Here is an 18,664-nt window from a genome sequence, read left to right as displayed (position 1 = left end):
ATGACCCCTAGATAAGTATAAATAAAACAGCAAAAAACAATCTTGTTAAATTTTATCTGTATATTTACTCATCTAAATCACGTCAGTTAGGACTCACTTGTTGAGATCGCTTATTTTGGCATATAAACCCTAATTATTCACAGATGTTGGCTGATCTGGTGATCCTCAGTGAACTTTCAAATTGTAACGCTCGCCAACTTATTCAATAAAGCTCAATCAAATGCATATGTTCCCAAAGAAAAGAACGTTACGGCTGTCTCATAAATCAAGCATTAATAAAACTTAAATTTGCGCAAATTTCGACAGCACAGCAGATGGCAGAGGCATTCTTTTCATTTGAAATTCTTTGATAAATGTCAATTAATTATTTACTGGAACCGCCTGCCTGCCTCGGAGCATACAATTTATAATTTAATTATTAAGTCGCGGCATGTCTCGTCCGCTTTGGAATTTTGGGCTGAATTTGCCTAAAAACCCAACTCCTTTTTGTCTTCCCCCGAAAAGTAGCCCCTGCTTGTCTCATTTCCTGCGAAAGTGATGGACAACCCAGCCAGAGTAAAAAACACATCATAATGATATCATGCTGGGCATTGGAGCTCATCTCTTGTTTTTGCGTACAGCCTTTTTTGTACTTTTTGTTCGGCTTATTTCCGAAAACTGTGTTCTGGTTGTCTGACCCGCTAACTCCACTAACCTGTGCTTAGGTCAAGAGTTTAATGCGGAACCAACACAATGAAGGGGGCCAAAGAGTTAAGATCAAGTGTCAATAATTCATGGGACTTATGAGTCATTTCGGGATTGTATAACCTTTTTGCGGTAGAAATAATTCAGGTAGAAAACTAATTATAAATGTAAGGAGCGGAAAATATGAGTTTTGAGAGTAAAAAAAACAGGTTTCCAAGTGCATCATAGTATTTTTAGCACAATATTTATAAGAAAATTGTTTAAACGATAGAAATCCTTTAAAAAAATGTTTAAAAATATTGTTAGTTTTCAAAAAGATAAAACTCCAATTAACTCTAAATAATTCTGGAAAATCCCATAGCATTACCATACCGTGCAGAGTTATCTCGCGCAAAAATCAAGTTGATTGCAATAATATTTGCCTCCCCTGCTGGAGTATTTATGGCTGGTATTTAAAGTTTGGGTGTACCAACCGGTTGGTCAGTCAGTCACGCTTAATAAACTGCAAAGTGGAATTGCTGGGCCATGATATGGGGGGACTGGCCACCCCTTTATTAGCCCCCACTCCGCCCCCTTTCCATGGCTTTATTGTCACAGCTTGTAATCAAAAGCCGGCCGGTCAGCAAATCAAACCGAAAAACCGACTTGGGCACCTTGGACGGTCGGCTAGCGGCGCTGGTTGCTGAGTCAACTATTTTTTATTTAGTTGAAAATTGCATTTAATTGTTTAACAAAATGCCTGGCGCGTTATGTGGCTTATAGAGATATGAGTTATAATACAATTGCTCGAGTTGTCCATTGACAATTTTCCGGCCCGCCCCTCCCAGTCGGCAGTTACCTGGTACCACCTGTCCCAGTCCCGCTCCCAATACCGCTCCCGATATCTGTCTGTCTGCACAACAAGTTTATGATTGCTGAACCCGTTTGCAAGTTTTGTTATTTGTTATTTCTGTTACAATTTCTGCCCGCTTTTTACCCTGTTTTTTTTTTTCTATGCTCTGGGCTTGGCCATCAAGTGCGGAAGTTGCCGCCGAGCCAAGAAAATAAGTTGAGACTCGAAATGTTTGCATATTTTTTAAATGCAATTGGAAAGGTGAACAATTTCTGCTGTTGTTTGGCTTTCTGCTTAATTGCAATTGACTCGTTTATGATTTCCCGCTAACTGTTACCGAATTTATTGATTGCACTTCTGAGCTTTTATTAATTTACAATACATAATCTCCGTTTTGTTTACTCAACAGCCTTCGACAACAACCATCATCATCATCATCACCATCACACGCCGCTCGTCGTTTCGCATAGAAAGGTGAGTTTTCCATAGATTGGTTTCGACGACAAGTATTTCCCTGTTAACGAATCTTGTTCCTGGTGTTTTAATGGCTCGTAAAGCCTTTGGGTATCTTTCACGTGTGCCCCGGTCGGTGACTATTAAGTGCCCTCAGATTACAGATTAGAATTATGGCCCGTAAAGTTCACGTAAATGAGTTCATTTCGTGGCCATGTTGCTGTCTTGTTACGGTTCCGGTTCGGACTTGAATTAAGATCCAATGATTTATTATAAAAGAAATGGGTTCTTAGCCTACAGCGATTTCGAATCAAAAAAAGCGGACAAGTTGAAACAAGAACGGATAAATTTAGAGTCGTTAAACGCTTTGATTGTCGCGTAAATTGGATCAGACTTTTAAGTGCACTGCACGGATTGATCATGGGGTTATAATAAGGTTTCGGTAGTCTTCTCACGGAACGAGAAACAGCAATTAAATGTCAAAATTGGAATAGAATGGATAAATAAGTTAATTAACCATAAGGAAAAGGTCTTATTTTTGAGATATGTAACTAAAAAAAGTTATTAAAAACAAGATGATTAGATTTGTTGGCTATAAAAAATCCAGCGATTTGATCCGCACACTTTCTTATTGAGTTCTTAACGACATATCCGTATTATAGCAATTGATTGGATATTTTATTGGTCATATTCTCAGTTTCTCTGCCCTCCAAACTTCTCCACTCCTCTTTCCAATCAGCCCCAAAGAAATCCCCCACATGAACACCTATCTCGAAAGGCCCGAAGCTGACATCAAATTGAACAGGCCATAAAACAAAATGAGCTACAACAAGTGAGACAAGCTCCCTAGCATAATGTGTGAAAGTGTTGGCGGCCCAACAGCAACATCACCGATTTTATGGCAATTTTAGCAGATGTTCAACACAGCCGCACATGCGAAAGTGTTTTCCTAAAAAAAGACCCACGAAGAATGCACTTTAAGGTTTCAGTTCCCATTGGCCAGGAAAAAAACAAAACCGAAAAGCTACAGAAAACTTAAAACGAGGCAAAGCAGCTGAGGAAATGCGCAGGCGCATCGGTGGAGAATTCACATGATGATCGCTGGTAACCCTGTTTGGGGGCAGGCTTAAATCTCCGACGAGGTAATTAAAACCATGAGCAACTGCAGCAGCAACAGGGCCAACTGCATTTAGGCCCAAGAAGATCGTAACATGGAAGCGCCAAGTTTCTCCACGCCTGGAAATTTTTAATGTATCTTTTAGTTTGCCTCTCGTTGTTATTTTCCCCTACTCTTTTCCACAAACTATATAGATGCCGTTTTCAATTAAGTGTTGCTGCCGCAATGGGTGTGTGTGAGAAATATGCATGTTTCGCCGCTCAATGGAGGTCGCTCCTAGAGATACTCGGTATATATTCATTCTCCCCAACTCGCACAAGGTAATTCCATTGTCTCCGGGGTTCATGAGAAATTTCCGAATGCATTCTTACCGCCGTGCTGGGGGTTACCTTAAAATTCCTATAATTTACGGTCATAGACGGCCTTATTTCAGTCGGATAGCATACATTCTTTCATAAATATGAATAGAGTGGAGGGGAATTCTTTCGAGGGGTTGCCGTTTAAAAAAAAGATTGGGTTACAGTTGGTAAACAAGAAAATTCTTGTTCTTATACCGCTTAATATTTACTATGATATTTGTTAAATCGGATATTAAGAGGCTTCGCTGTGTTTTCAAAGCAAACTACTTGTAAAATGTGTACTTTACATAACCCGGTTTATAGTAAGGGCACACAATTTAGGAAGTATTTGCCAAGACTCGAAAAACGCAATAGACATAGGAAATATTCGCCAATTAGCTCGACCACCCCATCGTGAGTCCCCCAAATTGCGATCCACTAAATCAAGAGGCCCGTCAGCGGCCGAAACGAGCTGAAATTGGACATTATTATACAACAATTGCAAAAATTACCCAAGGGGTGGATTGTCGCTGGTAAGGTCAGTCCTCCCCCTCAAAAAAAAGAAGGAAAATGGGCGTTAAAAGTGCGACTGCAATGCGCAAAAATGTTCATTTGTTTGTTTAAAGCCCCGACAACAATTGAAATTGAGTGGAAAAAACAATTGCCGGAGACCAAAGACTTGAGAGTTAAGAGTGACAGCGCGTGCAGTGACATTTTCCGCTCGAAACTGCACTTTAAGCATGTTTGACCTTTGTTTTGGAACCCGCGACTTGGGCCGCAGTCATTCCCATAGCTATATAGCCATGGCGATAGATGCCCAAGTTGGGGTTATGCAATTGCCCAAAGGACCGACTAGCGATGCGGAACTTATGGCGCCTATCATATGACAAAGCAGACATCATCATCATGGGATATTATGCAAAGTACAAAATTGATGATCACATATTCGCTAAGCGCGAGAGATAGAAAAGAGATATGTTTATGGATACAAATTGCAGCTGGCAGCCCACTAACCGCAGAAGACTTCATCGCTTTTCCGGACTCGAACTCGTGATCTGCAGCTAACTGGCTGACTAGTTGGCAAAACTGACTGACTAACTGACTGAATGACAGGCTGTCTGCCTTTCGGGGATGCGGACTAGGAAGTCGGTGGCGAATTTCTGCGGTCTGCTCAGCCCACTAAGGTCGCCTAGAAATTTGTAATCTATATCCCAGATAGTGAGTCAATCTGTGATGCGCTTCGCCACACTCCACTGCTCACCAGCTAAATGAAACCTTCAAAACTACGTACCCCCATCCCATCTATATTTTTAAATAAGGGCTTGGCCAGCTCCATTTGTTGCGCTTGCATTGCCATAAATTGCGTTTCGTAGAGTTTGACGGGAACGGAAACCTAAAATGTTCAATGCATAGGGGGCATTTCTGTAATTGGTTTATGGATTTCCGATACTATTTGGGTGCGCCACCTACCCGAGGGAATTGAAGTTGGCATCGGAATCGGTGGCTTTGGCGGCTTTTCGGTGCCGACAAATAGGATTACTTCTCTTGACAGGCGGGCTTTAATTTATGCTTGGCTCTCTAATTTCCTTTAATTGGGTTATAGGGGCGAGTTGCAAAATACTGAAAATGGGGCAGGGCAAAATTAAGCTGGATTGAGCGAGTTAATGATGCCGGAAGACGATTTCGGATAATTTTCGATCAAGGTGTTCTGTAATAAAGGTCAAATTGAGTAACTTTAAAGCCTCATGCCTGTAATATTTTTTATAATACAAAACAGCGAAAATAGTACATTGGATAAAGAATATAGTATAGCCGAAGAAAATGTTCATTTAAATGTAATTCTCATAGACTAAAGCCACATGCAGTTACTAAAATAAATAAACTGAGTTATACAACACACTTAGCAATTAGAAGCTTTAGTTAACGTGATGCAATTAAAAGTAGTTCTACTCAAACAATGAAAAACTGTAATTTGTTTTACCACCCAAGGTTATTATCTGGTAACTAATTAAAGATCACATACTTTAATTCCCTTTAATGGCGCAAGGTTAATAAGTACTTTTAAGGCTCCGATTTTCATCTCTGTTTCTTTTTAATCTCCATAATTTATTCTTCCGTCTAAAGTCTAAATTCATTACAGCAAACAAACAACTATTTCATTATGAAACCGCTTTTGGTTGTCAGGGCTAAGAGTCTCGTGCAAAGAGTTTTCATATCTCCAAAATAGATAACTACACGATGTGCAGAAGCCGTGGCCTAAATTTTCAAAGATACCGGGTGACACACCGTAGGCCATAGGTGTAATGTAATTCGCAGCTGACTTTAAATTTATTTTCAATTGGCCAGAAAATGAGGCAAAGTGTGGTCAACAAGTGGGATAAATATTTCCGTAGTGAAGTCACAGCGATGAGCAATTACCAATGCAAACTGCGGTGTGCGATCAAGGTTTTGTGAGTACTCCGAGCAAATATTAACTCCCAAAAGCGTGCACAATTATTTACAGTAAATATTTTGCATGAAATACGGCTCTCGGGTTTCCTTCTTTTGCGTCCCAAACTCTTTTTTTTAGTTTTGTATATAGCTGAAAAAATAAACGAAATAAGTCATCGCTTTTTCAGAGCGTGAACAGCTGGCCTACCTGTTCCATTTAACTGGCCCGCCCGTACTTTTATGGGTTCGGTTCGTCCCGGTATACTCGTACCTTATGCTCCAGTAGCAGCGGCAACAGCAACTAGCAACACCAGCAACACCAGCAACAAGCAACAGTTGCTGCCACTTCCACTTGCAACTTTGGTTGCTGCTGCTGCCGTTGGCCAGCTCCAAAAACAATGAGTCGCCTCCTCGGGATGGCGACTTGGTTGAGTGCCTCGCCGTTTGTTTTATGCTTCGTCTGGTTCTCTGGTTTTGGCTCTGGTTCTCTGACTCCGGCTTTAACTGCGACTCTGGATCGGACTCGCTGCTATAGCTACGCATTTATAATAGACGAGACATGGCACAGTGGAACGAGATTGGTTGAAAACCATGCACAGATTCATGTGGGGACATAGGGGATCGATCCCCCTACTTGGGTTAAAATATATATCCCCCACGGCAAAATTCTGCATCCGCTACTGTTAAAAACCATACTTGATCCTAAAATACAATGACTTAAATGCCACCCAAAAGCTTAATAGTTCATTTTTACACTTCGCAAGCTCTGAATTTTAGAAATTTTTTTTGTTTAGTCTTTATAGTTTTTTTTTTTTTGTTAGATAACTTTTGTTGATTTGAGAACTTGTCTCAATATGTTTAAAATTATGTTTTTTGAGTGTAATTTGTTCAATTTATATTGTATTCGTTAATCTATAAATTAAATTCTCCTTAATCTATCACCTTGCCCCACTGTGCCACTCGACGCCTGTTGGCTGTTCGCTTTGGTGACGGCGCAGACGCAACGCTCCTTGGCCCATTGTTCTAGGGAATCAATCAATGGATGGCAGCACAGCACCAGAACTGCCAAGAGAATGGGTACGGGGATCGTATGGGCTGGGGATGGGATGGGGATGATGACCATGTTGATGACGATGACAACGCGCGCACGACGTCAACATAAAAGTGTCGATCAACTAAACGTTCTCTGGCCTGCGGATGAAGATGATGGCTGAAAAGGGAGTGGAATTGGGTATGGTATATGGGATATGGTATCTATGTGGGGAAACATTTTGAGAGGCAGTCAAGAGGCAAGCTTCATGGCTCGGCGGAGCTGGAGCTACGGGATTGTCTTTGGCGCTGATTCTCTGGAGCAATTGTATTCACGAGCGTCTGTAATTGCATGCACCGCCGTACTTTTACCCATGCCTTTAGCATAAGCACACTGAGCGAAATAGGTATATTCTTCTTATTAAAACCCGAGCATAAACCATTTAATATATTCTTAAAAACGTTAAGAACTCTTGTCTCTATTTAATTTTTGATAAGAATATTTTTTTGCTGTCAGAATATGATTGATCAGTTCTGTTATTTTATAAAGGCTTTGAAAAAGAAAAAAGGTGCTTATCATAAAGTTAAGTTAATAGAAATTATTTAAATCTGTTTTAAATTATTTTTTAAAATGTTTTCATAAGTGCATTTTCCTCAAACTTCAAACTTTTGGGCGCCTAAACAAACATTGACTGTTTGAACTGAATGCATGTCAATATTTGACGCCTGCCGCCGTTGACCCCCCATCAACTTCCCCTTCTCCGTGACCACCCCCTTCCTCCGATGACCGTTAGGCAAACAATGAAAATTTCAAGAACCCAAAATCCACAAGGAGGGTCTCAAGTGCGGCCACACTCGAAATTAGAATAAATGCAAACGACTAGCACTCGGGATTTCTCTGTGGGAATGAAGCCATAATTCGTGGCTCTCGCTGGACGAAAACCCAGCCCATTGAAACCCATTTCTGGGCCTGCCAGTTCGTGGCACATGGACGTGATAAAGGACTCATTAAAACATCACTTCAATGGGCCGGCCCAGCAGCCTCCAAAGTCGAGCTGCAGTTGGGGTCCCAGGCCAGAGATACACACCAATGCCAGACACTCACTTGTTCAATTGCTCTGCCACTCTAAGACCCCCAAACAACACTCCAAAAGCGAACCAGTCTTTTTCTGATACCCTTTGCCTTTTTCGGGGGCTTTGAATGGGTGGGCTAGATGAATTAGGAAAAGAAAAAAGAATACTAAGTAAGGTGTTTAGTATTCTCTTACAAGCAATTTTAAAACTGATATTAATCTGTAAGATACTCTTAAAGATAAAATATTTTAATAGTTGTTATAATTTTGATATTTACGCAGAACAATCCCAATATTATTAATAGATCTGTGAAGATATTTCCAAAAAAAAACTAAAACATTTTCTTTGCCATAATAGTGAGTATCCGGAATTCGCCAGCTGGTTCTATAGATTGTGCAAAATGGAAAGAAGACGCCAAACAAGTTGCTGGCTCACTTGGGAGAGTAACAGTTACTTTTCCTACATATATACACGGATATGTACGTGAAGCTTATATATATTTCTAATTTTTTTGGGACCTGCCTGCACATAGAGAAGGAGTTGCTGCTGGCGTCCAGTTTGGAGCCCGTCATGGGAAACCGCTGGCAACTGGTTGCCAGTCACGAGTTGGTCCCGGCACCAGCCATTCTATTCTATTTGCCAGGTCCGACTTCTCTTGGCCAGGCTCGATTCATAAGCACACTTGCAATTTTGTGGCATTAGGGGTGTAGAGGTTGCTGTGGTCGGTGCACAGGGAAAAATAAAATACCTTCTATTCTGAGGGATCAGATACTAACATATTTAAAAAACAAATTTCTTGCGTGACTGATTTCACTCAACTGCCGAAACTAGCTTCTATCATTTGTTTTTATTTTCAGTTTATATTATCAATGATAATTTTTATAATTTATTTATTTTTAATACTAGTCAACTTACATCAGTATCGTATTTTAGTTGCTGACAAAATATGATCTGATCAGATCTTTTAATGTTTTTGGCGTACTATATAAATGTCACATAAAAGAGTCATATTATAAAGATGTTAAGTCCGGTTTTATGACCGATTTTGACCATATTTTTTAGACGTGTTTGTGGTCGTTTGATTTCGAGGGGCAGTTCAGTTAAGTTCTGCAGTCATGTGCGAGTATTTCAATTTCTGCTTTGGTTCGCCGGTGGTAATACGTACGGTACTTGAGCCAATTACCCAATTAAACGCCAGCGTTTTGTGCTATCTCATCGTCGCCATCGGTACCAGTATGATCGCCACCCCCTCTGGATCCCGAGATGCCCAAATATTGATATATAGCATTTTGTAGGCTATAACCCCCTTGGCCATTTCTTTGATTTGAGTCATGTTCTAGAGGCGTGTACAATTAGCGTTTTGTTTCGGGTTCCGTTATAATGCTGTTAGGGATTATGCTCCACCTCGCTCTCCAATATCCGAAAACTTGTTTATCGATTATTATCGATGCGTTGTCCGCCGATCTGTCGGTCTGTTGTGACGCCTGGATCTTGAGTCTGGGTTTTCGATATTGATGGCCGATCTGCTGGTTGTAGCTGCTCATTGATTGCTGTAGGGCTTTGATCGCAATCTGCGATCTCTCCTTCTAAGCCTGTCTTTAAAAGAGTGCTTGTGAGTCTGTGTGTCTGTTCGTGTGCTTGAGCAGGCTTTTCTAGGTGGCCTGGTGCGATCTTGGGACTCGAGAACTTACCGGAACTGCATTAAGCGTTTTGATTGAAGCATTTGATATTGATGGATGGGTTGGGTAAACTGGGAATTGGCGAAATTGGTTCCCATGGATCCATGAGAACACGAGGGCGAGGAGGTAATGACTTTAAGCGCTAAGATGGTCCACTGAGGAAAATTAACATTTAAAAAATTAGTAACATATTTGAGCCTTTAAGTAAAAATACAAAAAATATATACATATATACGAAAATTTATCTATATGAAATATGTATCTAAAATTTAAAGGCCATTATTAGTACAATTTTCTATACTACTCACTTATGACCAAACATATATAGAAAACATAAACATTCTATTTTCACTGTTTCGCTTTAATGATTCATAATATATCTGTTGCTCTAGGGGCTTTCCTGGTATCGCTCCCAGTGCCCCACATTCTCAACTTCATAATTGTCTTATCAGTTCTCAACAGATCGCATATTGGCCTCTTTCCTCAACCAAAAGCCAGCCATATATATATTTATGGTATCAACAAAGAAAGAAAATAATGGGGAAATATTATTATTCACTATTTTGGCCGTTGCGAATCGTGTGAATTGCCGTTTTCTATATGAACATAAACAATAATTGTAGCACCAGCATAGTTATATCTTGTACATAGATTTATATACGGGTATATATATTAATATATATAGAAAATTAACCCAGTTCGCACGTCTATGCCGAAACAAACAAAAGTTTCCGAGGCAAACGAGTCGCTGGCAACAAAAGACAAGAAAACGACGAAAGCAGACTCACCTGAGAAACAAGGCAACATGCACCTCGAAAAAAAGGGGCGGCGAAAGGGGAAAGGTGAGAGGGCGGGGAATCACCTGGCTGATAATCATGTCGACGTCTAATTGCAGGCGGTCTTGGCAAAATGTGCAAATATTATTTCAAGACAGTTACAAATTCCGAACCGCACTCATTCGCACTTAAGTCTACGCTTGTATTCACACTGGCATTCACATTCACACTCAGATTCTCATTCCCATTCACTTTCACCTATTTTTTTAAGTGCGGGACGACACCTTGCCTGATAAGCTGAGAACGCAATTATTAGATGACATGCAGCATGTGTGGTGCACTGAAAAATATTCATCTACTTCGCTTTATACAAATTTATTTTTTACGATTTTTAAAGAATCTTTTATGATTAGAAATGAACAGAAACTTGAGTTAAAAGGTGAAAACGAAATCTTTATTACTCAAACAAAAGTTTAATAGTTGAGAACAAAAACCGTTGAGTATAAATGAAAAGGGGTTAGAATATTGTTTTCAAAAAATGTGTAAATTTTAAATATTATTTAGATAGTATAATAAATTAATTACTTTTTAAGAAACGGCATTTTTAAAATTTTTTGTTTGTCTTAGACTTTATTGTTCTTTTAATAATAGAACGACTACATTTCCTCTTGTGTACCGCTCATATTCATAATTCTCTCTCGGTTGTTCGAGTCTTGTCTTGAATTTGGGTCAAACATGCATACTCATTGGCCTCCCCTGCCATCTCCTTATCACAAATGATCCCCCCTCGTGCCCACCTGTCGCCCCCTGTCATCCATCTTGGCCGCCTGGGCAAAGAAACTGGAAAATCTAAAATTGTATAACCTGCTCCCAGCCGGCCAATGTGGTTTTAGTTTCCTTCAGCCCACTGGCCTGTGGGCCAGGTCTCCAAGCTGGAGTTGGACCCGTGTATCTCAGTATCTGCGGCCATAAATTTCACCCACTTTGATCTCGCCACATCGAATGTAAAGTGCTTAATGGGCCCGAAACAGTTGACCAGACTGAACAAACAAAAATAGTAGAACGAGAAGCAAAAACCGAACCTTTTGTGTGCGGTACAAAATTGCATTGTAATTTACAAAAATATTTCCAGTTCTCATTGTCTCTTTGCTGTTTTTTATTTATTTATTTCTTTTTTTTTGTGAGCTGTTCCCCAGAGATTTTAATCGTTGTCGCCAGCGTCGCCTTGTCAACGTTGTTTAGCCCCCCAATCCCTCCCTAGAAAAAAGAGTTCCGACCGTTTTATGCTGCTTTACATTGGCGTCGCATTTTTTGCCCCTGTTGCTGTTGCGACAATGTTGCTGCGGTGCTGCGATGTTGCTGCTGCTGCTGTTGCTGCTGCTGCCAACATTGATCACGACTGTTCAGATAGCCGGTAGAAGTGCCCAAGTCGAGAGCTACTTGTATGCCAGCTGCCGATTGTCGTTTGCCTATATAAATGTATATATCTATATATATACGTATTTATACACGGCATTCTTTCTATGGAAACAATTGCATAAAATGTGAATCCTGATAGCGACAGAAAAAGCCAAAGCCAGCCACTAGGAAATGGTCAAGTCAAGTGGGTAGACCACAGAAAACAGTAGGAGATCGCAGACTGAAGACTGAAGACTGAAGACCGAAGACCGGAGACTGGAGACCAGAGACTGCAGATCGCAAAGAAAGGAGTGGAGGGCAGATGGCCAGACAAGGAGTTTATGATTCCCCCAGATGCTTAGTAGACAATGGGTAGTCATAATGGAAGATCGCGAGAGGTCTGCACATAAATATAACAAACTGAAATTCGCGACTTGGGGGCTTAAGTTTCATTCCCCTGAGAAAAGTGGTCATAAACTAGGAAGTTTCGAAAAGTTGCAGAAGTTAAAATGGAATAATATTTTAGTAAAAAGTGCTGAAAACGATACGTTGTTAAAATCTATTCTTTATAGTAATTAAATTGCCTATGGCTATGGCAGTTTTAATTGTATTGAACCAAAAATAGTCATGTATATTTATTGTTTCTTTTCTGGTTCAAGTTTTTCCTATGGGCTACCAGCTTTACAGTTGGTCACTTTATGGGTTGACCTTTTGTTTTCCACCAAAATAAACTCGAGTATCTTGCACTTGAGTGGACACTCGGAAATTGCAGCGGCTCCCCAAAGTGCATTCAAATATTCACACCTCGCCAGACAACCCGAATTCCCCTCCTCCGATTAGTGTCGCCTGACTCAGCAGCTCTTGTTTATAAAACAATGTCCAAAGTACCCCAAAAAAAGGCAGGACGGCACCAGAAGTAGCCGATGAGAACCAACAGCCAGTACAGTAACTCCTCGAACATGGAGGTCAGGCGAAAGGTTAAACTGACTAGATTGACAACGATGGGAGGAGGGGGCGTGGAGGCTTTGGGACCCTTTGTTGGCCACAAACCGAATTGGAACTTTGGCAACTGGCTTATAATTGCCGCATTGCATGTCCGTGGTTTCAACTTTGATATTAGCCCGAGTTCGGGGAGTAGTGTCTTTTATTTTTTTTGGCTTTTCGGTGAGAATTGGCGGATTGGGAACAGGCGCACCCTCAACAAAGACAGTCTCATTTACTAAGACTGGGTGTATGCAAAGTGGGGGAACAAAGAAATAGCCTCGAAGGCAATTCGCCTTTGGCATAATACACTTTGCTTCAGTTCAGTTCACCATCCACAATGCACATTCCGAATCGAAAGATAGTCGTAGTTCCCTTTGGGTTCCCAGTTCTGTTCTCTCTGCTAATTGCTTGGGAAAATTCACAAGGCGGGACTCGACGATGGAGATGGTTCCTGCTTAAAAGTCGCCTGATATTTACCTATATAGGCTGTAATTATGCTCTTAATTGCGTTGTATGGTGATTAGTTGATGAGGCCTTTTTTAGCCTAATGATACCAGGTTCTATTTAAGTTTATGGAGCTCAGAGAAAATAAATTACTACATGCGTAAAATGTAATTTCATCTGTGGGAGATAGAAGGCAGTGTGGTTTTATATACTAATCAAAAGCTATTTTAAATTCTGACCAAGGGAAATTACATTTTCGTTGATTCATCAATGCAAACCATTATTCATGCATTAAGATATAAATGATATTGGAGGAATAAAAATCAAAGAAATTTCATTAAAGTCTTTATTTTTTATTTCATTGACCTTAATATAATATTAAAATTAAAATTCTTGCTTGGTAAATATTTTGATTAAATATTATTTTTTTTAAAAGAGCATGCACTAAAACAATTGTTTTATAATATTAAAATACATAACTCTTGACGATTAAATAAATAGTTAAATTCAATTGCTTTTTCAACTTTAGGTCTGCTTCCTTTCGCAGACATGTCTGCAATATAGTGTATTACCATCTCCCACTTGGGCACACTTGACTTCCACCTCTTCCATAATTTTCCCATTAATTATGTCTCTCAACCTTCAACGCCTGCAACTGCAACTGCAATCTGTCGCTGCGGCAGTGCAACAACCATTGCAGCTGCAATTCTTCGGCAAATGATGTAAGGGTCCTACTCTATGGAGGGGCAAAGGAAAAAACGCTGGAAGCATTTAACTGACATTTGTTGTCAACCTCTTCAGTGGTGCAGAGCCTCTGGTGGAAATGCCACTCGGCACTGCATCCACTGCACAGCTGTCACAATGTTTTATCATTTAATTTCCACGATAAAAACAAATCCATGTGAACGTGTAGAAAAATGTGCCATAATGTGCATAAAGTGTGTGGGCGGGAACCCACGCTCGGATTCGGATTCGTATTCGGATCGAGATTGAGTTTGAGTTTGAGATGGAGATAAAGATGGGGACGGGTTCACTGGCTGGGCAAAAAATAACGCAACCGAATTATTATTTAACGACTTTGGCTTCTTCGGCTTGGATGTTTTAACACCTTGTAGCTTTTTCGGCAAGTGTTTTCGCCAACGCCAAAGTGAAAGTGAAACAACAGCTGACACTGCACTTGGTTGTTTGAAGTTGTCGCTGCTTGTTGTTGCACCTGAACTCTACAACTTCCCAAACACCAATTACAAATAAATATATATATATATATATCTATGCTTTCTGCTTTTCTGCGAAGCTCCGTCAACTTCAAACTCCAATTAGAGTGTCGGTTTAATGAACTGCTGCCTGAACGAGGCATATGAAATCCCCGTCTTGCCGATTTCAGGGCTTCAGGGGGTTAACTGCATTACACGCTGCACATTTTTTTATGGCTCGTCGGCCTTAACCTTTGGCCTCCACTTCAATCGCACTTTGCTGTCGGCATTCCATGCCATTTTTTCCATTGCCTAGTAATTATTATATTTAATGTTTTTATGTTCAATATTATTGCAGATTATCAGCGAACTGGCGGAAATCGTCTACACAGCATTGGATTACAATCTGCCAGAGGACGAGGAGTGCCAAATGTCACAGGAGCTGGAGAATCTATTCAACTTTATGACGGCAGATGGTAAGTTTTGAAAATACATTTTGTTGTGCTATGATGTGAAAAATATTTTAAGAATAAGTCATTGTCTTAAATATGTGGAAACTGTTACTAATTTTTAAGAAGTTTCATTTCTTAGAATGTTTTGAGATAAGGGCAACTTAAATCTTGAATTTTGTATATAAATATATCAAAATAAAATGTTGGAGTCCAGCAAACAATATTAATTAATAGATTAAACGAGTATTATGGTATTACATTACTTTCATTAAATGGTGAAATAATTTATTTATTTATTTATTTATATAATGCTAACAAGTAATTGTAAACTAAATGGTAAACTCATGGTCATAGCAGCTATAGGCCTTCGGCTCGTCTGGTTTAGATGGTGAAATAATATTGTACTAATTTCGTTGTGATTCAGATAAGAAAAATCTAACTTAAAAGTCCCTATCTCAGAGCTTAGCTTACTTTATTCCATTGGGGACTTTTGTGACCGGAAAGCCCCTTTTTATCACTTAACCACAAGCGAAAAACAAGATGAAGGTTAAGTAAGACCGCGTGCAATGAATCCGTGATTCATTTTTGATAAATTGAACGAAAATACTACAAATGTAATAAACATGAAATTCTTATTTTTAACGCTGACTTAATTCATTGCAGAGACAGACGATGATTGCATTGACGAGGGCATCGACGAGGGCGACAAGCGCTGGGACGACGATTCCGAGGAGGAGCGCAACGATACCAAAGAACTAGAGCACATAATCGAGGTGGGTTTCCAATTCGAGCCGATCGTATCTGACATTTGCAATCGAGTCGTGTCATGATGTGCCAAAAACCAAAAAGGCAGCCAAACAAAACAAACCAATGCAAATTCGAACTCCGATTGAAGTGTGAGTCAGAGTTTTTCTTTAATTTTTTGGGGGGTGCGCCAAGATCTGACCTTTTGACCACGCTTCAGTACGCTCCATTTGCCAGCGCTTTTGACATATATAAATGTATACAGAGCCAATGCATCGATATTTATCGGTGGGAAAACTTGTTTGGCTCACGTTACAGTTAGCCAAAGCGAGCATGCACTAAGAGAAATTTTTAGGATTAAATGGTAATTAACTTCAGAAATGATAGCGTTTATAAGAAAGATATAAACTTAAAAGCACAGTGTTCCTTTACGTTATTTCCATTTATATATATTAAATCATAAACAGAATAGAACAGTTTAATGACTTATTGAGCAGACATTGATATTTCAATTGGACCAAGACTTACACAAGCATTCTTAGTTCTTATAAAGATTTTTCTCTCTATGCAGAAATCAGAGTATCTGGCAGATACTTGTTGTGCGCGTATCTGTATCGCGGTTAACCGCAAACAAGCCAGATTCAGTCCGGGTTCTAGTCAGATACTTGGATTACGATGCCCGGCCGACTGGAAAACAATTTCAATTGCGGCTCGATTGCACCGATATTAAATAACCGAAATAACCATAAAACCAAACGCTTTCGTAATCGTAGGAAATCAGCCGCAGATCTGTAAATCAGAAATCTGAATCTGAAACCGCCTTGCCGCTGCACTTGATTGCGCATTGGGAATTTTCCTGCATTTTCCTGTATTTTCCGGCAGCCAGTGCATGTGCCTCATCTGCCAACCCATTCGATCCACTGGAGGATCCCCGATTTGGCAGTGGGGCGTGTGATAAACACCAACCTCACACCGTTGCTGATTGAGCCACAGTCTTTGGTTCTGTTTGAATGCCCCCGAAACGGGCGGGGTTGGGTGGTTCTTCTCTAATGAGCCACTTTATAGAATTGACACATTGCTGTCAGGCAACAGTGGGCACCAGTGGACCCCAGCTTACTCTTCTTTTTTCCACCTGCCTGACTTTTCTAGCACACCAACGAAAAGTGGAAAAGTATCTGCAACTAATAAAGATACATTTGCATTTTCCAATGTCTGTGTTTGTACGGTTAGATAAGATTTGTTTTGGCGGAGCAAATTGAGTTGGTCTATATACGCGATATGATTATCGTAATAAGAAGTGAAAGGAAATTGCCAAAGGCGTGAAACGTAATTAGCTTTTGGTACGTAGAATTTATGAATGCGGGATATCCGTAGATAAATGTAATCTTCAGGTTATTCCCAGAATTTGGGGAAGAAGTTTTGAAAAAGAGTGCTCCATGGGTAACCGCAGAAAAGGTATCGTGATTATTATGATGCGGTTTTCTTGGGAAATCAAAATAAATAGGTTACTTCTCACATGCACAATTATGCAAATGGTTAAATAGTCTTTCGATTCCTCTTAAGGAAATGGTTTTTGCATTGGTTTCTTTATGAAGTAAATATTTCATTAAATATGTATATTTGATAACCCGATTCCCCTTTATAGACCTGCAGAAATCACATAAAAACCACCCTGCCAGAGAATCACTACAAAGCTGTTTGCAGAGCTCTCGTGACGGAGACCATCGAGCTCCGAGTTTTTCTGCAGCAGGTCCTGAACAATGGTAAGTACTCCATTAGACCACGAGACAGACTGTTAATTAATTAATAACCTCAAATAGCAGGTGCCGAGAAGCTGATCAAGGCCTCGGAAACTTCGACCACCACGCAACAAGAACTGGCGAAGCTGGGCTTCAACGACTGGGTAAGATTCTTCAAGAGTCCCCATCCACCAAAACCCCAAGAAACCTACTAGTTATGCAATGGTGCTCCACTAATGGCCTACAGTGGCTATAGTGACGGCAACTCACGATTTGTTTGGCGCACCTCTTCGAACCCAAAACATATGCCATAAGCCATCATCATCATAATCATTATCGCAGAGATCACGAGCATTTTGCGGCGGGGTTTTCCGCTCGGGGTTGGAATAAAAAAGTGAACTATTTCATGCATTGCCAAATGAAATTCACTTTTAATTTCAATAATTGGCCCGCGGTGGTCGCCTCCATTTTGGCCATCATCCTAATGAGTTCAACGCCGCTCCACATACTTGTATATATTTTTCGCGAGGTATTTTAATGGCCGCATATATCATCTATATATTTTTCGGCGTTTGGTGTGACCTTTGGTGAATATGTCGAGGCCGTCACAGGAGTTTGCCATCATCACATCGGGCCGCCATATCGCCGTCATCCAACCTCCGAAACTCATTGAGACACACACGCAAATTGGCCAGACACGCAAACCAAAATTCGCTCTTGTTTTTGTTTCTATTTTTTCTTGACTTTTTGTTTTTCTGCCGTGAAAAGTTATACTATAGTTGGTTTTACCGTTCGAGGTGTGTTTGATATTTTCAATCAGATGGAAACCTGAAACTGTCGAAGAACAGTTGGCGAAGTTTGTCCTAAAAAGGTTGATAAGGTGGAAATATACATTTTTATGGGGTTTTTTGATATATTTGCATGTCTCAACAAATTGTACAGAACCGATTTAAATATTACGGTTTGTGATAACAAACAGCTTTTAATTTGCAATATGATCTGTCAGGAAATTGCATTTGAAAATTTGATTAAAATTCACATGTTCAATATTATTTCAGTTGCTAATTTGCAGGCTGGAAATATTAACCACAATTCCTCGACTTACTTCATTTATATAAACTGCTAATTGCCTAAATTTAATCAAGTTTTTCTTTGTTTTCGGCAGTCAATAGACTCTCATAAAAATGTTTTTATTTAAAGTTTACGCAGTAATCATAAAAACAATTAAAGTAAGCTATATCATTTATTGGATTGTATTTATATAAAGATCCCTAAAATTGCAGATCCACTGTACATCT

The 18,664-nt window shown here is 39.9% G+C and overlaps 1 protein-coding gene across 8 annotated transcripts in view; it reads left to right on the top strand.

The window, feature by feature from the left end:
* spir (spire type actin nucleation factor) overlaps positions 1-18,664 on the top strand; it is a 41,031-nt gene that overhangs the window by 9,798 nt on the left and 12,569 nt on the right. For 5 of the 8 annotated variants that reach the window (XM_065868915.2, XM_065868912.2, XM_017086961.4 and 2 more), the window contains exons 2-6: positions 1,926-1,990; positions 14,790-14,907; positions 15,547-15,656; positions 17,273-17,390; positions 17,448-17,530. In XM_065868915.2, coding sequence (XP_065724987.2) covers positions 1,926-1,990; positions 14,790-14,907; positions 15,547-15,656; positions 17,273-17,390; positions 17,448-17,530 — 494 coding nt within the window. The remainder of the gene's footprint in view (positions 1-1,925; positions 1,991-14,789; positions 14,908-15,546; positions 15,657-17,272; positions 17,391-17,447; positions 17,531-18,664) is intronic. The other 3 variants (XM_065868913.2, XM_017086944.4, XM_065868920.2) reach the window with 1 other exon arrangement.

Source organism: Drosophila suzukii, chromosome 2L, assembly GCF_043229965.1.
Source record: "Drosophila suzukii chromosome 2L, CBGP_Dsuzu_IsoJpt1.0, whole genome shotgun sequence".
Classification (NCBI taxonomy): domain Eukaryota; kingdom Metazoa; phylum Arthropoda; class Insecta; order Diptera; family Drosophilidae; genus Drosophila; species Drosophila suzukii.
Note: the sequence above shows the minus strand (reverse complement) of the source record. Positions and strands in the feature narration are given on the sequence as shown.